This window comes from Manis javanica, chromosome 13, assembly GCF_040802235.1.
Source record: "Manis javanica isolate MJ-LG chromosome 13, MJ_LKY, whole genome shotgun sequence".
NCBI lineage: Eukaryota > Metazoa > Chordata > Mammalia > Pholidota > Manidae > Manis > Manis javanica.
In genome coordinates this window covers 38,843,446-38,863,379 of record NC_133168.1, presented here as the reverse complement: position 1 = coordinate 38,863,379, position 19,934 = coordinate 38,843,446, and the positions used below count along the sequence as shown (strand labels likewise).

At 32.9% G+C, this 19,934-nt stretch overlaps 1 protein-coding gene across 1 annotated transcript in view; it reads left to right on the top strand.

Moving 5' to 3' along the window:
* CEP85L (centrosomal protein 85 like) overlaps positions 1-19,934 on the top strand; it is a 174,361-nt gene that overhangs the window by 84,668 nt on the left and 69,759 nt on the right. The window contains exon 4 of the mRNA XM_017680016.3: positions 19,544-19,665. Coding sequence (XP_017535505.3) covers positions 19,544-19,665 — 122 coding nt within the window. The remainder of the gene's footprint in view (positions 1-19,543; positions 19,666-19,934) is intronic.

Sequence of the window (19,934 nt, the reverse complement as noted above, 5' to 3'; positions counted from 1 at the left end):
ACTGTGTCATTGCTGCTTTTGCTTCAATACAGCAGTTTTGTAATGTTAGCTTCTAGCAAGAAATAAACATTTTCACAGAATCAAATTTTGTCTATCACAGTATCAAGAGTAACTTTCTAGCAAAAAAGAAATAGTCACAGATTCCTAATCAGTTGGCATTCTAACTGATGATACTTTATCAGCATGTGTTGGAAATCTAAGTTTTGTAATATTTCCAAAAGGATGTGCCTAATTAATGCAGGAGTTATTTTCCTGATAATTACTATATAAGTAAAATTTCAGTGAATGGAGTGATGTTTTGAACTTTCCAGAACAGTTTGTCTTATTGTAGAACTGGGAGAAGAATTCTTTTGAAAAGCCTGGCATCATTTTCCTGATTTTTTTTCTAATTTTTTGTTTATACCATTACTTAAATCACCACCACTGAAAATTCTAATTCTTAAATCTCTTCTGTAATTCTGGAGGAACTATTTGTTAATCTCTAGTTTTTTTATAATCAGGATAGAGTAAACTCATCCGGTTTCACTTTTTTTATGGGTAACTAAAATGTGCTGCAGCAGCTGCTTCCTTAAATGGAGAAGATTTTGGCTTCTTCCAAAGAAAGAGAAAATCCTTCTCTAGAACAAATCTCTGGTTATTTAAAGAATCAGCTAAAGCTAACAGAAAGATAATATTTCAGCAAAGACCCTCTCTGAACATTCCTAAGGGAAAATTTACAACTTAAAAACATTAAAGAAATTGCATGGATAATGTGACATTTTGCTCAGTGCTCTACAAATATCTTTTTCTTCCAGTCCTTACATAATAAAGATCTCTTATTGTCATCAATTGCCAATGATAACTGAAATATAAAACCTAGGCTTTAAAACAAGCCCAAAATGGTTTACAGTGTTTTGTCAAAGATGACGCAGCTGCTATGGGATAGACTGAGGGTTCAAATCAGGATCTGTTATAGTTCCCAGATAGATGTTGGCATGGTAGAACAGAGGGCGGGGGATCATAATTTGGATACAGCTTTTGTAGAGTAGCATACATCAATTTTAAAATTTTAAGATAGAGATAGATAAATTACTGCAAACTGATCCTATTTTTAGAAAGTTGGCTTTGTCTTCCAGTTGACACATTAATTTGCAAATGACGTTTAGGGGATAGATCATTGCAGTGTGAGCAAACACCTCTAGTTCCTTAGTTCCTAAAAAACTGACAGATTGAGTATACATCAATAAAATACGCCCTAGATATCTCACATGACGGCACATTTGCTTAAAAAATATACATAAGCACATGTGTGCACCCCTTAGAAGGATACTTACAAACTGTGTGTGCCAAGGTTGGAAAATAAAGACAAAATTTATCCAAGGCTGTAGAGCATTTTTTCCTTTTTCATTTTGATTAGCTGTTGCTGCTTATTATTAGTCCCAATGGAGCTCTAGGAGGTGTTACATTTTAGTCTTAACCTGATGGCTCACACAGAAAGTTGTTTAATAGGAGTGAGGTTCGGAATAATGATAGATTGTTCCTCAGAAATTCCATAATTAGTGGTTGGAAATGTTTTAGAGGTGCTTTGTCAGAATCTTCATTTGGAGTCAGACTGTAGTTTGAATCTATTTTTGGTCACCTAACCTTATACAAACAGTTTTTCCCTAAGCTGCCTTATTTGTGGAGTGAGTTTGTTGTGGGTATTCAATGAGATGAAGTATGTGTAGTGACTTTTAGATCCTATAATATATTTAGCGTTAGTGCTTATTTTCTCTCTTTAAGATGGTCCTTAACCTGCAGTCCATGGGTAAAGTTCAGTGATCTTTGGACTTGGATAGAAAAAGATCCACATCTTTATTTTTGTTAATGTAGTACCAAGAGTTCCTGTATACCCCACATCCGGGTTCCCTATTGTTAATAGCCTACATTAGTATGGCACATTTGTCTCAAATTGCACCAATGTTGATGCATTAACTAGAGCCCATACTTAATATTGAGATTTCCTCAGTTTTCTGTAGCGTCAGTTTTCTTTTCCAGGATCCGATCAGGGACACCAGGTCACATTCAATAGTCATGTCTCCTTTAGTCCCCTTGGTTGTTTCAATTTCTCAGACCTTCCTTTTTTTTAATGACCTTGAACATTTTGAAGAGTGCTGGTTAGATATTTTGTAGAATATTCCCCAGTTTGGACTTGTCTAATGTTTTCCTCACAATTAGACTGGTTTACTGTGTTTTTGAGAGGAAAACCAGAGAAGTAAAGTACCATTTTCATCACATATCAAGGGTATGTACTGTCACCATGACTTAATCACTTTTGTTGCTAACTTTGATCATCTGGCTAAAGCGTAATTTTCCTCAGGTTTCTCCATTGTCAATTTTCTCTTTTTTTTCCCCTTCCTTACCGTACTTTCCAAAAGAAAGTCACTGTACACAGCCCATACTTATGCTTCACTACTTCAAGAGTGGAATGTCTGTAAAAATTATTTGAAATCCTATGTATTTTATGTATATACATATGCAATCCTATGTATTTTATGTAAATCCTACATATTTTATGTATATAAAAACATTCTGAGAACAGATCAGTAGCCTTGAGCAGCCTGCCAAAAAAAGCCCATGGTACAAAAAGTGAAGAATTCCTATGTTAGAGGGTGTTTCTGTAGTGGTGCGGGGCAGCCCTTTTTGGAAAGAGAAGAACTAAGTACCTAAACAGGCTACAATCCAGACCTCTTAGTTTGCTTTTTTAGGCCCTGTCTTTCTAGCTTTGTCTCTTGTCACATTCCTTTGTATCCTGTGCTCTGGCACTGTACAGCTGCTCGTGGTCCTCTGAACAGGCTATTGTTCTATTTTAAGACTCCCTACTCTTTGTAGGAAGGTTGTCCTTACCAATCTTTATTTCCAGCAAAAGGCTATTTCAGTTTACGTCTTCTGTGCAGCCCCCTCTGCCTTATACCAAACAATTTTGCATGTATTTCTATTATTATCTGTCTATATACTGTGTTTATCAGTGTATCTGCTTAGACTAGACTGCAAGCTCTTTGAGAGTTGATCCAATAACTCATATTTATACCACTGTTTATTCTTTATAGTGCTATTACACCGTATAGAGCTTGGTTCCTATTAATTCTTAAATACTGACTGAATAAATGATTAGATGAGTGAATAAAGGGGGAACGAGAAAAGACTGCAAGATAGCAGTGAATGAGTAATTTTTCTTTTCTTCATTGGATTCATAATAATCCATGGTACTTTATATGTTCTTAACATTTCATGGCCTGCTTTTATTTCTGTAGTTATTTATATTTTATTTTAATGTTTTTTTTTTTTTGTATTTTAGTAACGAACACCTCTAAGATTTCCACCTGAAACAAAAGCCAGGATGCTAAAAATAACTTGTATTTAACCACATAGTACTGTCACATTCTCCCTTTTCTCCCTACCCAAGCAAATGAGTATTCTGAATCTTGGGTTTCTTTCTTTGCATTTGTTTTTATATAATTCTGTGCTTTATTTAATATATTTCTTAAAATTATTTTTTATTTTACTTTATGTAAAGGAAATCATGATGTATGCAATCTTAAATACTTAATATTTAAGCTCCAGTTTGTAGTGGTGTGTTGGAAGGTAGACCAGTTTCTGGAAACTTGAACAAAAAGTTAATTTAAGTGGCAATGAAATTAAGGCATTTTAATACTTAGATAAAATGCAAACTTTGAATAAGTTTTTGTGATATGCACACTATTTCAAGGATAGGGAGCTTTTTTAGGTTAGACCCCCTAGACACCTAGGAGTAAGATTTACCTAACTCTTTAAGATACTTTCCTATTAAAAGTTTGAGAATCACTGCCTTAAATTTTAAATCTACTTAAGGAAGCATTAGTTGAAGAAACATCTATAGAGCAAAAATGAAAATGAGAATAGAAGTCTGAGAATAAGGGGATGGGGAAGTGCCTAAGGTAATTATGAAGAGAGAATAGGAGTTATTTATCACATAGGGGAAAAAAGACCAATACTAAAGTAACCTACAAACCTTAAGGTCATTGGGGGAGGTAGATTCACTTTTGGAATTGACTTGCCAGATACTTGAAGGCCCAAACATTTTATTTTTTCATACATGTCTGAACTCTGGACAGGCTCTCTTTCCTTATTTAATATTCCACTTAGTGATGGGGAGAGTTTGACATCAGAGGGCAGTTTAAGGTAAGGGCTCATGGAGGTTTGCACAATTTTTTGAAAATCTGTGAAACACACGCTGGGTGATAGAAAGAAATGATAACACAGAGTCTGTGGGTTCAAGGAACTTGTCTATCAGTACACAAGTAATACACAAATGAAACATTGAACATCTGCAAGTTAACCACTAGTGCAAGATATCAGGAGAACAAGGAAATTTAGGACCGAGAATCAAATTAGCACATATAGTAAGAAACAATATGATTTCTAAGGACACTGAATATTATATACAAAGTAAGCTGACAGAACCAAAGTCAAAGAAATGGAAACACACACACACACACACACACACACACACACACACACACACACACACACACACACACACACACACACACACACACACACACACACACATATATATATATATATATATATATATATATATATATATAAATTGACCACAAAAAAACAACCCTCTGATCTCCAGATGCTTGCTCCAGAACTCTCTAAACCACTGATGCTATTATTTTGCTAAGAAGATTCTAAATCAGTATCATGATTTGTAGTTTTCCCCCACAAATTAAATTTGTTATCTTTGTGCTTGTCATCCCAGCCTCTGAGCTCCTTGCATGGTGGCATCATTTATTTTGGCATTCAGATAGAATTTAAGACTCATCCTTGTTTCTCTCCTCTACCAGACTCCCTATTCATTAATACATCAAATGCAGATTATCAAATATAAATCCTTGTTCCTAGCCTCATCAACTGTCCTGAACTTTACTAGAAGCCTTCTTAACTGGTCTTTCTCCTTTCTGTTTTGACCCTCTCCTATTCAGTCTTTACCCTGACATCCTAGTTGCTTTCTCAAGTGCAAATCTGACTGTTACTCAAATGCTGAGAGCTTTTCCCTCCCTAAAGGTTAAAGACCCAAATTTTACAGCATTACATATAAAGGTCTTTCCTGATGTGGCATGTTATCTATTCCTAGGATTTGATAACTCTGCTATTGTATGTGTTATTTCTTCTATCTGGTATCTATTCCTTATTTTTCCTCTGGAGTGCCTTCATTTTTCAGAAATAGGTAGGGTCAGTATTTCTTATAACTCAGGTAAGTCAGATAATTGGAAGTTGGAATGGAAAAATGTGTAAAGGGACTTTGCATATGTTATAGGTATGTTTGTTTTCATTGCCATAAACTTCGTGAATAGAGACTGACTTATTTTTTCTAAATTCCTCTTCACTACCTAATAACTCGTAGAAGTTAAAGTTAATGGATACTTAGAATATTATTTTGCCATTACAAATGAGCTCTTAAAAGGGAGAAGTCAGAGTAAAGAACTTCCTTCAGAGGTTTTAGAGGAACTGATTTCTTTGTGATTGCTTCTGAAAGTTTGGGATTTTACTTGTACTTAATTTTTTAAACTTGTTCACATTTTAACATGTATATAACAATTTGTGGAGTGTCTATGTATCAATATGTGTTCACTGAAAAATAATATTAAGTTAATATGTTCAGGCATTTTTGATGTGATTATTTTATACATATTAAAATGCATATAAATTTTGATAACTGTTGTTTTTAACATATAAATACGCCATAATTTATTGTATTAGTCTTTTAGTGGATATTAGGTGACTTATAATACTCTCTGTTTTAAAACATAAAAAATAACACTTATTTTAAATAAACCTCATGTCTCCTTTTGTCTTTTTCAGTCTTGGCTCTGTAAACTTATTAAGTGAAATGTTAGTTTATTTAAGGAGGATCAAGCTATTAAATGAATTTTATTTGTATTTGAAATCCAATTTAATAATTTTCAAAGGTTAGGTAGTTAGTTGACAGTATTCCATTTCCTTTTAATTAGACAAACCTATTTGAGAAAATTACCTAGGAAGAGAATTTTTTTGATGAGGGTTAGACTCTGAAAGAGATAAATGTTTAGAGTGATATGAGCGGACGACCCTAGCAATTAAAGGAGTAATGTATTTAGTTTAGATCAGGTGGCTTCTTGAACTGTGCTCCAGCAGTAGGGGTGGGAGAGATAACCTTTCCTTAATTTAGGTCTGAGATTTTATATAAAGTCTTTGGTAATGTCAACATTAAGATTGCCTCAAGTGAGAACCTTTAAAACATAATGGCTTCTGTTCTTCAGTTGTATACTTAGCCCTCTTTAAGTATATAGAATAGAGATGCAACTGATCCTTGATTTTTCAGCATTGATGCAATCTTGCAAAGATTATATAAAATGCATTTTTATATGTGGAATTCATGTCTACCTTATAAAGCAAAGAGATGTAAAGTGTCCCAGTAGAGGGATTAATAAGCTCAATTTTCTACTACATAGACATGGTACTTTTTATCAGCAATTTAATGTACTGAGAGTTGTACATCATTTTGATATATCTCAGTAAATCTGTATTCTTCCTTAATCCATCTCCATATTAAAGCTTATGTAGCATAGCAAAAGGATATGAACTTTTATCAACTGTTACTTTTATTTGTCCTTAAGTTAACTGACGAAAGGTGGTATTGAGTTCCAGCACCAGCCCTAGCATTGTGATCAAGAGGATACTTTTGGCACAGTCTTTTGTTCAGCTGCCCTGTTAATGTATTCATTTTTATAGGTTTATTGCTCAGCTGTGGACATGGATATCTGAAGAGTTTATTGTTGGCTCCAGCATTAATATGATGATTTTTAAAAATCTAAATTAAAAAATAATTTAAAAATCTAAAAATTCAATATTTGGGTAATTGTGAATCTGCGTAATGAATGTTAGAGAATCAAAAAGTGCTCTTGAGACTTCATACCTCCATAATAGATGCAGTATGGCCACTGAAGACTATGTTTTAAATTTATCTCTAAAATACAAACTAAAATTAAGTTAGTTACATAGATTGCTCAGAGATTCACTGGGTCTGAAAGAAATAAACTGAAATTTTAAGGGCCAGAAAGCATGATTTTTTTTCAAGTATTAAGTTTGTGGACTGATCTTTGAACTACAATCTTTATAAAGTGTATGTATTTCTATTATGTATGTTACTGCTATGAATAGTATAATAAAGATTTTAAGTAATGATAATCTGGGAGAAGTGGCCTTTTGTTGATTGTAAATTTTTAGATTGCTCAATACTTAGCAAAGATGGTCAGGTTCTGTGGTTGAGTGCCAGATCTTACGAAGAATAAGGCCTAGCTTGTCATAATACAGACTAAACTGGGAAAGGAACTACTGTTATTACTATCATAACACTCTAATTGCATTACCTGTTTGTGCTCAAAAAGAAAATTCTCTAACATTTGTGGTTCTTAAACTTTTAAGAAAAATATGTGAAGGGATGTTTAAATTGAACAGCAATTTGCTCTTGTTTTATGTTTTAATATAGAGGATTCCCTAAACACCTCTCAACAGTTTTACCCTGAGATTTTCCATGTTTGACTCTAAACATTTTTTTAAACAGTGTTTTTAATATACAAAACAAAACAGTTAATGTCCCATAACTGCACTGTCAGAGAAAATGAAAATAGTATATGGATGGCAAGCCAAACCAGATAGTACCAACTGATATAAAGTAAAAGCTTAGTCCTTCTCTGCCCACAAGATAGCCATTAATGGTTCCTTTTGTATCCTTCAGAAAAATCCTTTCATTTATTTTTAAATGTTGTAGACAGTGCTTTGGTCCTAAACCACATTTATTATTATGTATTTTCATTTTATCTCTTGGCAATAAAATGTGATAAAAGACATGATAAAACGTATTTGGGTAACCTGCTTTTAAAAATAAATGGAATGTGTTAGTACTTGTGCTACCGCTCTGTTTTAATAGAATTTGATTCTATGGTCTGGCATATTTGTTAGCCATAACCATGGGTAGGATCCCAAATAGGCTCACATTATAGTAAGTACTTCATTTGAATCAACTTGTCCCCATTTCCATTTCATATAATAAGATATTCCTTTCATGAATTGTATATTATACCCTTAATTTTTTTTTCAGTTTGGTTGCCAATAAAAGCTGTCAGTTTTGTTAATTACAATGAACAAATTTGTTAAATTATACTGTTAATATATTTCATCCTAAGTTTTAAAAAAGTAAGTTATGACAGTGAAAGGCTTGGGTAAGGCTGCATTCTGGTTTATAAGTAAAATTCATGATTAAATTTGTAGACTTCAGCTTTTTTTCCCCCCCACTTAATCTTCTAATTGATTTGCTTAAGGAAAATAATTTGCTATTCATTCTTGTATATACTATTTTCCCCCTCCACTTTTGCATTATGACTGTAATGAGATCATATTTCATGCCTGGATCATTCCTTTGTTAGCATTTGTAAAAAACACAGTAATGCTACCATAGATTGCACATAAACCAGATTGATTTTTGAGAGGAAAAATGTCCCTTCCTCCTTTAAAGAAAAGAGTTAAATTATAGTAATTTACTTGTTTCACATGGTGGAAATCTTTTTGGGTCCTATTTTCATGCACATGTATTTCTAAGGCATAAAATTCAGGTATATATTCCTCTTATCACCTACTTTTTATCATTTTTTCCTAAGGTCTTTTATCCTCAAAGTAACTTGATTTATTTGCATTGTTATTTCAATAAAGAATATTAGGATGGCAAAAGATAGCATTGTAGAGGTAGTAATAAAGATGAGTTGGAAAGTAATGAGATTATTAAAAACACAGTTCCTTCTACAATTTAAATTTCAAGAGTCAGATACAGATGTTCACTCTGAGGAAGAGCTTACAGATAGAATTTTTTAAAATAAAATTTTAGGGTTTTAATTTTATTTAGAAAAAATACATACACTCCATAAACTACATGGGCTTAGTTAAGATACAGATTTGTTTATGAAATGCATAGTTTCTTCAGTAGTAATGTAGTATAAAAGATACTGGTTTTATTTTAATGTATATTCATTTAGTAATCATATAATCCATGTTTTCCTTCTCGGTGAGTAAAAGCTCTTTAATTCTAATTGTAGTTTATTTTCATCTTTATTGAGCTTTGTAAATTTACTTTTGGGTGAAGTATCATGATTCTTTTACCAAAAAGCACTTGTTAAGTATCTCTTCAAATAGACTTCCCAGGAAACCGAGGGAGATTTGCCGTGTTATTTGACATGTTGTGAGTGATGAATGAGCTAAGGACAAAGGCAAATAAAGGAGAGATAGCAAGCCTGAGGAATTGCAGAGGCTCTATTCCAGTTAAGTGTGGCAGCACTAGATTATCTAAATTTAACAGTATTTGTCCAGACTGAGGCCAAAGAAGTTTGAACTGTTTTCAGCTGCAATAAAGTAACCCTATTTTAGAAGCATGTTTGACCATTAAGTGACATATTTTAGTGACTTTTAACACCATCTGGTTTTATCTAAGTAGCCTGTGTTTGGGGTTGTTCTAGATCCCTGCTATCCCTAGTAAATTATGAGAGTAGAATTTGTTACAGTAAGAGGTGTCTATATATGTGTTGTGCATCTATAAATCTGGATTGTTGGGGTCTAGATGTAGAAGAGTTATGACTATTCTTTGGCTAGTAAACTTTAATACCAAATATGCATGAAAAATGTTTACTTGTAAAAAGTGTAAAAACTACTTGTTTTACCTGTACAGATTTTGAAGTGCTCACCACCTTGATGATATCCTCACTCTTCAGTACTTAATATTAGCTCACACAGTTATATGCCTTTATAATTATTTTTTAGATTTCATGTTCATGTCTACTTAGTTTTATTATTCATAAGCTATAAATATAAATTATATATTCACAAGTTTAAATTATGTTCTTGTTTACTTATAATGGCTACAGACAAGTAGAAACATGACTGACTGAAATTCTAAGTAGAATAGCAGAGCAACAGTACTTTTCTATTTATTGATATGTAAATTTTGATACTTTGTTCCTGGAAATATTCAGAGATCTCTTCAGTGTGTTTTATTCATCTTCTATCAAAACAGTACCTATGTTTTCTGGAATATGGCCAAAATGTGTATTCACTACCAATATGTAACTGCTACAGAGTGGTATACTTCTCATGACCAGTCATGATTTTATTATATAAAAATTCTTGTTTTGTAATTAGTTGGGATAAAAATGTATTACTAATGGGTTATAGAGAAGTTATTTGAATATAAAATACTTTCCTCTTTTTTCATATTAGGAAGCAGGACTGTTGTCTGTTTTAATAGAAGACTTCTTTGTCCTCCTATAATATTGACAACTTAAGAATTAACTTCTAGGTTGTTGGAGAGGAAAAGTAATTTTTCTTCTCCCCTTCTGAGTTCTTGGCTGAAACCCTGTAACAAAAGACAAATTAACAAGAGAAAAACAAGAAGTTTAATTAACATGCATAACTCTTATACACATGGAAGATTCCCATGGAAAAATGAGGAACTCAAAAAGGCAGCTTTAGAATTCAGGATTAAATAACATTTTAATAGGGAAAGGGGAGGGAGAATGTGGACCTCTAAGGGGAAAGTAAATGAGAAAATGATTTTTAAGAAAGATGAGTGTACTTTAGGAGAACAGATGGGTGCTGTGATAGTCTGTGAGAAAGTTTGGGTGCAGTGTGTCTTCTAGTCTTCTCTCCTGTGATAATAGTCAGTCCTTCCTCGTTGATGAGATTCCCAGGGAAGGGATTTATGATAATTGGGTTCCTTTTGGAGGATGTGTCTGTAGACAGATGAGTAGAGTTCTGAGAAAGCCTCTCCCAGCATTTGCTGTTTTTTCAAGTGTCTGCAAGCCAAAATAATATGTAAGCATCATATTTTGGGGTGGCATGTCCTATAGTCATGTAGGGTAGCATATTCTACTACTCTGCATTATCAACTCTGTTCTTGCCTTCCTGGTGTAGAGTGTTTATTTCATCTGGTCTTTTTATCTCTTGATCATTTGCAGATGTGGCATAGCACCAAAGTGATGTGGAAATATGAAATTATACCCAGGATAGTGCATTGTATCATCTGTAGTGTACTTTTGAATACTTAAGTATGCTCCCCTATGAGACAAAGCCTTCATTTCCCCTCTTTTCTACTTTAAGGTAGAGAAAGAAATAAAGTGTAGGTATTCCCTGTGGTTATTATATATTTTGTTTTCTTGAAGTCTAACATTTATACAATAAAAGGCAAAACTGTATTAGTCTTAAGTGTAATAAATGGCTCCATTCTATTTAAATATATATATGTGCGCATGCATGTGTGTGTATCTTTATATTACAACCACCATTCAGGACAAGGTATAAAAAGTTTCCAGTGCCTGCTAAATTTAATTTTTTCTCTTCTCTCTTTCAACATCCCACACTACCTATTTCCACTATTCTTCTACTATCATTGAGTATGTATGGTTTTGTGTCTAGAGTCTCTTACTTAACATAATGTCTCTGAATCTCATTCATGTTGCAGAGTAACAGTTCTATTTTATTTCTGTGTAGTATTCTTTTGCATACATATGCCACAATTGTCCAACATGCTTTTGTTGAAACACATTTGGGTCGTCTCAAATTTATAAGTACTTTTTACTTTAGTGTTTTTTTAACAGGGATATATGTAAATATTTCTCTGTAATTACTCTAAGAAAAATTAATTTTATTGACATACCATTTACAAAAGCACACCATTTTTTTAAGAATCAAGATTATTGAAGTATAACATATATAGTGAAGTTCAATCTTTAAAAATGTACAGTTTGAGTTTTGAAAAAAATGCATGTAGACATATATGCCACAATAATCATGCTGTACATTTTTATCATCCCAAAAGGTTACTATCCTCTAGCGAAATCACTGGTCTGATTCCAATCTCTATAGTTTTGCTTTTTCCAGCTGTCATATAAACACTATCAGACAGTATGTACCTTTTGAGTATGGCTTCTTTCACTTAGCATAATGCTTTCGAGATTCACCCATGTTGCATGTATTGATTATTTGTTTTTATTGCTAAGTAATATTGCAAGTTATGGATGTAGCACAGTTTGTTCATCTATTTATCAATTAATGGGTATAGGAATTGATTCTAGTTTAGGGTGATTATCAATACACATTTGCCTATACATTTATAGACATGTGTTTTCACTTCTTTTGATTAAATACCAAATTCAGTTTCCTGTTTAATTAGCTTTGCCCTTGTTTTGAAAACCAATTGACCAAATGAAATAGATCAGAGAAAGGCCAATATTTTATGATGTCCCTTACACATGGAATCTAAAAAAGCCAGAATTGTAGAAACAGAGATTTGGGAACACATTGTACATTTTTATATATCAGTTATGTCTGTGTAAAGCTAGGGAATAAAGAACAATGAGGAATTCTTGTGGTGATACCAGCAAATGGAATAATGGTTATTTTTATGTTGACCTTGAGTTGTGCAACCTTGCTAAAGTCACTTATTCTAGTTCTTTTCTTTTATTAGTATATTAATGTGTTGCATAGATTTTCGAATGTTAAATTCAACTTGTATTCCTGGGGCAATTATTATCCTATCCATATCTTTATGTCTGGATTTGATTTGATTTGATTTTCTTGAGTATTTTTTTTTTTTTAATCTGTGTTTATGAGGGACGATGGTCTACAGTTCTTTTTCCTACTATGTTGTCTGGTCAGTGTTGACCTCATCAAATGAGTAGAGAAATGTTCCCTTTTCTGAATTTGTTTAAGATTGGTGTTAATTCTTTAAACATTTGGTAGAACTCTATAGTGAAACTATTCGGCTGTAGAGATGTCTTTTTCAGGAGTTTGTTTGTTTTTTTTTTTAACTACAGATTCAATCACTCTAATACTTATAGAGCTATTCAAACTATTTCATTTTGGATGAATTTTGATTATTTCTTTTTGAGAAGTTGGTTCATTTCATCCAGGTTGTTTAATTTATATGTTTAGAGTTGTTCCCAATAATTCCCTTATTGCCCTTTTAATATAGCCTCTATAGTGATATCCTGTTTCATTTCTGATATTGGTAATTTACATCTTCTCCCTTTTTTCTTTCCCAGTCTAGCTAGAGGTTTTTCAATATTATTGAACCTCTGAAAAGAAGTAGCTTTTTTCCCCCATTGATTTTTCTCAGTTTTTCTGTTTTAAACTTAGTTGATTTCTGCTCTTAGCCTTATTTTCTTCCATCTGCTTGCTTTGGGGTATATCTTCTAGTTTCTAAAGATGAGAGTTTGGATTATTGATTTGAGACATTTCCTCTTTTCTAATGTAACTGTTTAGTGCTATAGATTCCCATTTCAGTACTGCTTTAGCTGAATCCCACATATTTTGATAAATTTTCAATTTCATTCCGTCAAAATCTCTGTATTATTTAGAAGAGTGTTGTTTAGTTTCAGTAATACCAAAAAATACTAGTATTGTTTCAATTTGAATTTCTGGATCCATTACAATGTGTATTATTGTTTTAAATATGATTGATTTATAACATGCTTTATTATTATTATTTAAGCCCTACCTTACTATCTTCCTCAAAAATTTTCTTCCTTTACTATTTTATCTTTTCTTTAAATTTAGGTAGAAACTAGTTGTAAAATCAGTACCTTGTTTAAGGCACAGACTTAGTTTTTTCAAATCTCTCCTATAATTATGCAGATAGTTTAGCTCAAAAGTTAATTTTGTAAATGTTATTTTCTCAGGAAGATGTACATTTCATCTAAAATTCTAGATTTATTGGTATTCTATATCACAATACATTTTTAGTGTTCCTTGAATAACAAATTTTAAATATATATAGTCTCATGCATACACACACATATCTGTGGACATACAGACATATATGGGATGGGGAGATAGGGAGTATCTCTTGAAACTTCAATTTGGATGTTAGGAAAGCAGCTATAGATGATATGAAAAGAAAGAACATGGTTGTGTTTCAGTAAAACTTTATATATGGACCCTGATTTTTAAAATTTCATATAGTTTTCATGTGTCATAAAAATATTTTTATTTTGATTATTTTTAACCATTTAAAAATATAAAATCCATTTTCAGTTTGCAGGCTATACAAAAACATGGTGAAGTGAATTTGCCAACTTCTGATCTTTCTATTTCAGAAAGATGTACTAAAGTTTTCACTCTGTGGATTAATTGGTTTCTCCATTTGTTTCATAGTTCATATTTTTATTTTTTGTGTGTATATACCTGTGTAACCATCACCCAGATCAATGTATTAAACATTCCCACTAAGGGGGTGGAGCCAAGATGGCGGCATGAGTAGGACAGTGGGAATCTCCTCCCAAAAGCATATATATTTTTGAAAATACAACAAATACAACTAATCCTTAAAGAGAGACCAGAAGACACAGGACAACAGCCAGACTTCATCCACACCTGCAAGAAAAATGGCAAAGATCAAAGACAAGGACAAAGTATTAAAGGCAGCCAGAGAGAAAAAATGGTCACCTACAAAGGAAAACCCATCAGGCTATCATCAGACTTCTCAACAGAAACCCTACAGGCCAGAAGAGAATGGCATGGTATACTTAATGCAATTAAACACAAGGGCCTTGAACCAAGAATACTGTATCCAGCATGATTATCATTTAAATATGAAGGAGGGATTAAACAATTCCCAGACAAGCAAAAGTTGAGGGAATTTGCCTCCCATAAACATTCCCACTAATATTTACCCGCCTCACCTGTTTCACCTATATCCACCTCACCATGGCAATCACCAGTCTATTCTCTGTTTGAGTTTATTTCTGTTTTTATTTGTTCATTTGTTTTGCTTTTTAGATTCTACATATAAGTGAAATCATACAGTGTTTATCTTTTTCTGTCTGATTTATTTCACTTAGCATAATACCCTCTAGGTCCATCCATGCTGCTGCAAATGGCAAGATTTCATTCTTTTATAAGGCTGAGTAATATTTCATTGTATACATGTACCACATCTTTTTTTATCCATTCATCTATTAATGCACATATAGGTTGCTGCTTCTCAATTTATTTTTAATAGTTTTTTTTTCATATGAGATATGCTATAATAATCAAATGTATAATATTTGTGACTATTTTATATTCTTGGTAAATATTACCTTTTCCAATATAAAAGTTTCTCATTTTCATTTAATGCGTCTGTTTTTTTGGTATGGATTTTATGATATCCAAGAATGATACTGTCACTTGTGATACTGTGTTGTTCATGATAGCCAGTATTATGCAAGAGCATAGTTTGCAAACCACAATAACTCCTGCTCCACAGTAAAAAAGAAAATATTTTTATATTGAGTTTAATTTTCAATGACTTTTAATGAGAAGGTTTTAATAAAATTGCTCTTGGGTATCTTCCTTTTGCCACATATGTTAATGTTCCAAAGCTAAGATATTGCTATCTAGAGCAGTAAATTGTGCATTTATGTAAACTCAGGATTTCTATTTTGTCATTGTCAGAGGGAAAATACTACCCCCAAACCCTGTCTGCTTTTGGGTAGTGCTTGGAACCTAGTTGATAACTGTTACTAGTAAGAGTTTTTAAGGTCTCTTTAGCCTACCAGATGTGTAGAGAGAAGACAAATTATGTTTTATAAATAAGGAGAAGAGACTTTTAACATTTTCTGACAGGTTAAATTGGCAATTTTTTAACAATAACCTCTGTGAGATTACAATGTAGAAATGTGAGGAAGAACCAATTTTAACATAATCAGATTCCCTTCTTATTCCCAGTTCTGTGTTAGAATTCAAAGCATAAATAATACTGAGGTGTTCATACTGCTTTTTGTCCACATCTGGTGCTAAACAGTCTGATATTTCTATCCGATTCTCTTTTAGTCTCTTCCAGCCTCAAGACTGGAGCCTGAACTGCTGTAAATTATAATGAAAATAAATATTCATCAATTCTTCCTTTTCTGTATATCTTTAGTAGTGTAGCATTGTCTATCTTGTATGCAAAATCAGTAAGGTACAGTGGCTGCCTTGTTATTTGAGCCTTCACAAAATGATTAAAAAAAATTCTTGGTAGGTACCTTGCATTCTATTACTTCATTTACTGTAGCATTGACTAGGGCCTCACTATAAAACCCTTAGAAATTAAAAAAATGTCTCTGTCACTTTTAGGGACAGGCAGATATAAACAGTCCACTTTAAAGTCCACCTGCAGCATTTGGTTGTGTGTCAGGTTTCATTCTCATATTTAAACCACTTTCATGAATCAGGGTTGGAGTTAAGAAGGAAGACTATCAGGCTGCTGATTTGGTAATTTGTATACTACATCCTTTTAAAATTGAGGTATAATTGACATTTAACATTATATTAGTTTCAGGTGTACAGCATGATTTGCTGTTTGTATACAGTGTGTAATGATCACCACTTTAAGTCTATTTGTCTGTTACCATACTTAGTTACAAGACCATCTGTCACCATACTTAGTTACAATTCTTTTTTATTTGGTGAGTACTTTTAAGATTTATTCTCAGCAACTTTCAAATGTTGTTGCATCTTACTTACAGGGAAAGACTTCCTTTTTCTTTATTCCTATTTGTTCAGTTTCATAGCTTACTATTTGTTTTTTTTCTAAAGGGTTTAGATCAAGGGAGCTACAAATCAGAAGAATAAATTGTCATATTTCATCTTAGATATATTCATGGAAGTATCTGGCAAGTACTTTAGTGGTCCATCCTGCGAATTGTTCAAGTGCTGTAAACCAAGTAGTAGTATTTATGTTTCTCTTGCAAACCTGGTTTTCCTTCTGTTTACCTCCTCTTTCTTGATGCCAAGAAGTGTTCCAAAACAATAAGAGACTTTTCTTTAGGAAATTGTCAGTCACAGGAAAACAATTTAGTAGATGGCTTATGAAGAGCAGAATAGCTAATGCCTTCTTGAGAAGATCATCTACTGCTTAAGTACCTGTCTTACCGAAGTAGGGCCAAGATGTATAAAGTACACATATCTTCAGATATTATGGTATAGGTCATTCCTGAAGTGTGATAAAAAATGAGGAACCTTTTTCAGATCATTGGAAGAGGAGGGCATAGATCTTTATGCTACCTTGGAAGTTTTTTGTTAGGCATGGTAACAATATATAAAATATATACAAAAACCAATATTTTAAATATATAAATAATTATATATATTTAATATATAACTCAGTATATAAATAAAATACGTATTCACTATTAGTCTCCAAACAAGTGAAATACTTAGTATTATAAATTATAGCACAAATGGTTCACAAAATCAATCTGGTAACTTCCAAATCTTATGTTGAGTTTTGGAACTGTTAATATGGTCTCTTGTTTTGCTTAGCTTCTACTAGTTTTAATGAATTCCTTTTTGAGCTACAACTTGACAAAATAAATTTTTTTCAAATGAATTACCCATTAAATTGGTAGTCATTAAGTAACTTGGAGCTGCAGTAAGTGGAGACTTTCTCTTCACATCCACAGTACTGTTAGGTGCTGAATCCTCTTATAGCTTCTAAGAGCAATTACTTAAAAAATTTTTTATACTTATGATAAATTTGAAATACCTTAGTTAATTAGGCCACAGTAGTAGTAGTATAACAGTGGGTGCTTAAGACTATGTGCTCCTTTTGGGGGTTTGCCTGTTTTGAATCCTAGCTTTACTAACTAAACAGAAGCTGGTAGATAGTGTTGAGATGTGAGGATTTGAGGGGGAAGATGACTCATGAAGGAGCCAGCCAATCAGAAAGGATGCTATTTGTGGATGGAACATCCAGAAGGCCCTTTTTATGCCAGGAAGTAACTCTTATTTGGTGGATGATGGGGAGTCCTCCAGAGTGGAGAAGGCATTCAGGAGGTTTGGGGAGCAGCTAGTTAACCGCAATGAAAGTACTTCAGTATTACAACTAACATGTCTGCACGGGTGCATATTGGCTGTATATCAGCCTTTGCCTAACATCAAAGTTGTATGTTAGGCAAGGGAACAATGAAATTCAGAGGCAGGATTGCCAGCTAACCTGCCCCTACAACTCTGTGTCACTTACACTCCAAATATCTGACCATCTGACAGTGTTATGTCCCCTGTTATCACTTGGTATCCTTACTAGTCTGTTCATCTTGTCCTGCCTTTCTCCTGCCTGAATCACCCTCTCCTAGTATTACTTGACAATCATCTTAATTTAAAGAATTAATTTAGTACTAGCTGATGTCACACAGTTAGTTGTTTATTCAGAAGCAGGTCTTGTCAACATCTTTGGAAAACAAAGAATAAATATATCACATTTAAATCCTCCTAAAGTTGTTTTGTGTTTGTATAGTACCATATAGCCTGCCAAATAATTTATGTTCCTATTTGATTTACCAGTTGTAGTTTCTTAGAGCTACCCATAACAAAGGACACAAACCCAGTAGCCTAAACAATAGAAATATATCGTCTCACAGTTCTGGAGGTTAGAAGTTCAAAATGAAGGTGTTGGCAGACTTGGTTCCTTCCGAAGAAGAAGAATCTGTTTCCAGGCTGGGTTTCTAGTGGTTTACCAGCAATCTTTTGTGCAACTTACAGATGCAACATGCTGATCTCTGCATTCATCTTCACATGGTGTTTTCTCTCTGTCTCTTCATATAGTCTTCCCTCTGTGCATGTCTTTGTTCAGATTTCCCCTTTACGTAGGATACCAGTCATATTGAATTAATTCCTATCCTAAGGACTTCATCTTGACTATATTTGCAAACACCCTATTTCCAAATAAGTTTACCTTCTAAGGCACTGGGCATTAGGACTTCAGCTTATCTTTTTCAGGGGATACATTTCAACCCATAACACTAGTACTAAGTTTTCTTTTCTGTTTCAGTCATAGGTATTTGAGGATATCTGCCATATTGGTTATTGGTTTTTATTGTTTTGTTTTAAATAACTGAAATTTTTCTTTAATTCTAAGTAGATTTTTTTCTAAATGATATGTTTTATACTAGAGACCAGTAATCATCCAGATTATCTGCTTAGTAGTCATATTTTCTATGGATATATTTACTACTTTGTGAAAACACTTGCTTTTGAAATTTTAATATAATTAAATGATGGGATGAATGACAATTTGAAATCTGCATGCTACAGATACCATTTTTATTTTCTTGTGGAAACCCTTTGGTAATATTTGTCTAGTCTGGCCATGGTACATTCTTTAACTATACTCCTTCCTTAGGCAGTGATTAATCTTATTTCTAGGAAGCTTCCACAGGTAATCAGATCAAGATTTTTTGTATAGTATTAAAATAAGCCAGATTAAATGTTCTATTGCGACCAGTTCTTCATTAGACTCAGACTTTTACATTGGAACTTCCTTGAGATTCTTCAAGTTATGTTATGTTCACAAGTGTGATTTCAGATAGTGTTTTAAAAAATCAAAGAAGAGTTTGGTTTTTTAATGAAAATCATTGGGAAAATATTAGAGGATACATAAATATTCCCTTTATACTTTTAGATTACTAATAGTGTAAACATGTTTCTGCAGGTGTTGACTGGATCATCTCATCAAAGTTATTCACCTTCTGGCTATCAGGATTTCAGTAAGTGGGAATCAGTGCTGAAAATAAAAGAAGGACTACTAAGACAGAAAGAAATTGTAATTGATCGGTGAGTCTATTTTTTAAAAATTATTTCTTCAGGCACATAGAAATATAGATTAATGAATACCGTTGTATCCACTACTTAGAGTTTAAGGAATAGAACCTTACAAATACATTGATATTTCATGTTTATCCTTTCCTGATACCAGTCACTGTAAGAACTGAAATTTGGATGGTCAGTCTGTCTGCCTGTTTTCAGCCATCCTTCCATTTTTATTAGAGTAACCCATTATTTGGAAACTCCCCTGCTTTTTCTTTGTTCATATAACAAGTTAG